Consider the following 4,341-nt stretch of genomic DNA (forward strand, 5'->3'; position numbering starts at 1 on the left):
CAAATGTATACATTGGTATACATTTATAAACTCTCTCTAGAGAGAGAGAGACAGAATGAGATATATAACCAGAAATGATAAAAGGATGGTAAAATTTATGATAATACCTACCTCTCATTGGTGATACCAGGTAAATGATGACTGGGGAATAACTACAAATAAGTCATTATCCTGAAACTTTAAAATGATTTAAATAGTTTATATTACTTTAGTATTTTGTACATTTTTATATTAAGTTGATTGGGAAAAGCATGGATTTGACAGACACATTTTATAGTTAAAAGACTTACTCTAAATAATTTTAGTCTGAAATAAAAATTATTTCATAAGTAAAAAATAGGAATTTATTTATCTAAAATTGTTTACTATTAGAAAATGCTAGAAAGAGAAAGAAAATGGGTGCTATGATATTTCAGAACAGTAGTTGACAGAGTAAGGTACACTAACCTGGCTTTTATTATAGGTGTTATTTATCACAAGGAATAGCTGGGAGACTTTCAGAAACACACTTGTTGACTCCTTAGCTTTTGCATTGCTGATATCACCTCCTTGTTTCTTAAGGTGTAGATCATGGGGTTTAAAAGAGGGGTGAAAACAGTATAAAATATGGAGAGAACCTTATCCACCGGGAGACTGCTAAAAGGCCAGGCATAAATAAAGATGCAGGGTGCAAAGAAGAGGGTCACCACAGTGATATGGGAAGTCAGGGTGGCCCTTGCCTTGGCCATGCCTGCTGAGGAATGCCGCCGCACGGTAACCAGGATGACTGTGTAGGAGATCAGCAAGAGCACAAAGGAGCTCATGGCCATTAGACCACTGTCTGAAAGCATCAGCACCTCAAGAATAAAGGTATTGGTGCAGGCAAGTTTGATAACCAGGGGAAGATCACAGAAAAAACTGTCCACTTTATTGGGGCCACAAAACGGAAGGTTTACTGTGAAGATTAACTGACTCACTGAGTGGAAAACCCCAACAAGCCAGGAGCCCACCACAAGGCTTGTGCACTTGCGCAGACTCATAATGGACGCGTAGTACAGGGGTCGACATATGGCGACATATCTATCATATGCCATGGCCACAAGGAGCATCATTTCACCACCAGCAAAGACATGCAGAAAGAATATCTGGGTCATGCAGCCCTCAAAAGAGATGGTCTTGTGCTCCATAAGGAAATCAATAATCATTTTGGGTGTGGCAAAGATGGAGAGACACACATCAATGAAGGAGAGGTTACTAAGTAGGAAGTACATGGGTGTGTGTAGTGCAGGTTGGGAGATGACAGTGAGCACAATGAGGAGGTTCCCCAGCACAATGGAGAAATAGAAAAGTGTAAAAAACACAAAATAGAAAAGTTGTAGCTCTTGAGAACCCGAAAGACCGTGCAATATAAATTCAGTCACTCCTGATTTATTTCCTTGGTCCATGATTTCAAACTTCTGAGATGGGATCAGAAATGTTCCTGTCAAGTGAAATGGAGAAAACATCATCATACTGTGCCAGTGAATGAGCAAAGCTAAGCCTGGGCTGTCAGATTCCATTCAGCATACTTATCTATTTAGATCCTCGTAAGCACACAGATAAATGTTATATGCAGTCATTTATTTTGTAATGCCTCTCTAACCTTGGCTTTCATCTCTGAATCCCAACCTGATAGTCACGTTCTAAAACACAAATTTACATGTCATTTCCATGACTAAAGGCATACTGATAATAGTGTCCTCTCCCTTCCTAGCTTCCATCTCATTTTAAATCACTCCTTATAGGTAATAAAATCAACTTATTTCTGTTTTTCCCTCCTGTTTGTATTTTTGAAAAAATAAACATGTACTTATTAAATAAATAAATCAATAAGTAAAATTCCTGATAAATGGGAAACTTATAGTCTGAGTCATACTGATAGGTTTCAAATGCTATTTCTTATGATTCCTAGTGATATGACCTTGGGGAAGTTAATTAAACTCTCTATGCTTTAGTTTTTGCCTCTGTGAATTAGGAGAAATAATAGTATATAGATGAACTACTTAGGACAGTACATGGCCCATAAGAGATGTTCAGTAGATGTTAGGTACTATGCCTTTGTTCCTTCAATGATGAAAATGTTTTCAGGTATAAACTAACATACTACATAAATTATTAAAGTATGTACTCGTCCTACTTAAGAGAACAACTACTTCATGCATGTTGATGGTGTCTGTTTACATGTAAGTGTGTGAATATTTGAGTTAATAATTGATATCATATTTTTATCTTTTTAATTAATTCCTAATTTAGATTCTTTGTAAATGTGTAATGGCTTTTTTCTACCCAGTGAATCTGAATTTCTGTGAATTTAATATGTGATCCTCAGCATCAAATACAGAAAAGGATACCATATTTGCTGATATTATCAATCTATAACTTCTCTCTCAATTTATATGAACACATTTTATGATTCTGAAGGAAATTACATTTTATTAATTCTTTGATTTTTTACAGTACATTACTCATAGATAAGATTCAATAATACTTATTGATCCTACTATACAAAAAATAAAATTTTTAGTTTCACATCAGTTAAAAGAGAACTGCTTTTATTTTCTTCTGTAGGCTAATTATGCTTGTGTGGTTTGTAGGAAACTAAAAAAAAAATTCTTTTTAAGAGGCTCTGATTCTTGGGTCATCTGGGTGGCTCCATCCATTAAGCGTCTGGCTCTTGGTGTCAGCTCACATCATGATCTCAGGGTCACAAGATTAAACCCTGTCTCAGGCTCCCTGCTCAGCAGAGAGTCTGCTTGAGATTCTCTCTCTCCCTCTCACCCTACCCCCAACTCATGTTCACTCTCTCTTTTTGTCTCTCTCTCAAATAAATATTTAAAAATGGCTTTGAATCTTTTCTTTGAAAAATAACTCTATTCTGTTTCTCAGAGTCCACAGTCTCTCATGGTTCAGGTGGGAGGTTGGGTGAGCCTGGCTGTGGCTATTATGGAGGGCACATATTGCATGGAGCCCTGGGTGTGGTGCATAAACAATAAATCTTGGAACAGGAAAAAAATAAAATTAAGGTGTCAAAAATTAATTTATTAAAGAAAATTCTGCAGAAACTAAGTAGGATGCATAATAAAGAATACCTGAGGGGCACCTGGGTGGCTCAGTGTGTTAAGCCTCTGCCTTCGGCTCAGGTCATGAGCTCAGGGTCCTGGGATTGAGCCCTACATCAGGCTCTCTGCTCAGCTGGGAGCCTGCTTCCCCCTCTCTCTCTGCCTGCCTCTCTGCCTACTTGTGATCTCTCTCTCTGTCCAATTAATAAGTAAAATCTTAAAAAAAAAAAAAAAAGAAAAAATACCTGAATGCCGCAACATAAGAATACATACCTTTAGAAAGGTTGGTGTCCCTGTGTTTTTCACTATACTCCTCTAATAGCAATAGTTATGACCAGGTATATTTATTTACCTGTAAATTATATGCATACATCACTATACTAATATACTATGTACATTATAAAATATAACTGAAATTTAAGAAAGAATGATATTTTGTAAATGTGGAGAAATCTAAATATTTTTTCTCAAACTCAAGCAGCTTACTTAGATGGGTATTTACACCCTATTTTAGATCCAAGTAATTAAGAAAAGTAGGTGGCTCTTTGTCTGGAGTGAAATTTCTTAAAATCCTATCTTATGAAAGGTACACAGTAAACTAGTTATATGTGGTACTCCCATTTCTGGAAGAGAAGCCAAGAAGCCTTTGCAGGGCAGGAAGAAGCTTCCTCCCCTTGGGCAAAATGTTCAAGGTGGTAAAATACTTGTTTCAGTTCCTGTCTCTACTTACTTTTGTTCACCAACTCCATGGTCTCTCTCCTTTTGACTTTTTTTTTTTAACAACATCTTAAGAATACAAGTTCATCATGTTCCTTTGTGGAGGCACCTAATGAAACTTATAATAGACAAAATAATATTCTTGAGTGTCCAAACCTGTTACTTTATCTGGTATTAAGGAAAAGTACAATAGGGGTCTGAAACACATTAACTAAAATCAATTATATGGTCTTTTATTACTGTCATGTACCTAGAAAAGCTTATAAAGACCTACTGTAAATTATTAAAAGTGGTTATCTCTGGGTAAGAGAGTATAGTAGTTTTATTCCTTATTCATTTTTGTATTTGCTGAGTTTTCTTTCTTGCAATAAGCATATAATCTTTTTAAATTGAAGAAACAGCAAAGCTCTTTTTAATTTACAAGTTTCTATTTTTAATTTAGAAAATTTAGTAACAAGATGAAATAAGATTATCTTTAATGAGAACACACAGGGATAATAACTGTTAATATAAATCCTTATCTACAGTGCATATCATTTTATAACCA

The 4,341-nt window shown here is 35.6% G+C and overlaps 1 protein-coding gene across 1 annotated transcript; it reads right to left on the reverse strand.

Annotated features, from left to right (window-relative positions):
- Positions 1-497: 497 nt before the first annotated feature.
- On the reverse strand, positions 498-1,424 carry LOC116867528 (olfactory receptor 4K15-like). The gene has a single exon (XM_032857150.1). It carries the CDS (start codon positions 1,422-1,424, stop codon positions 498-500), a length of 927 nt encoding a protein of 308 aa, XP_032713041.1.
- Positions 1,425-4,341: the final 2,917 nt, after the last annotated feature.

This window comes from Lontra canadensis, unplaced genomic scaffold (genome assembly GCF_010015895.1).
Source record: "Lontra canadensis isolate GAN:19392208 unplaced genomic scaffold, GSC_riverotter_1.0 scaffold12, whole genome shotgun sequence".
NCBI classification, from domain to species: Eukaryota; Metazoa; Chordata; class Mammalia; order Carnivora; family Mustelidae; genus Lontra; species Lontra canadensis.

What these genes read in the sequence shown, in the direction of transcription:
- LOC116867528 (XM_032857150.1), bottom strand. Translation starts at nt 1,424, where the DNA reads ATGGACCAAGGAAATAAATCAGGAGTGACTGAATTTATATTGCACGGT.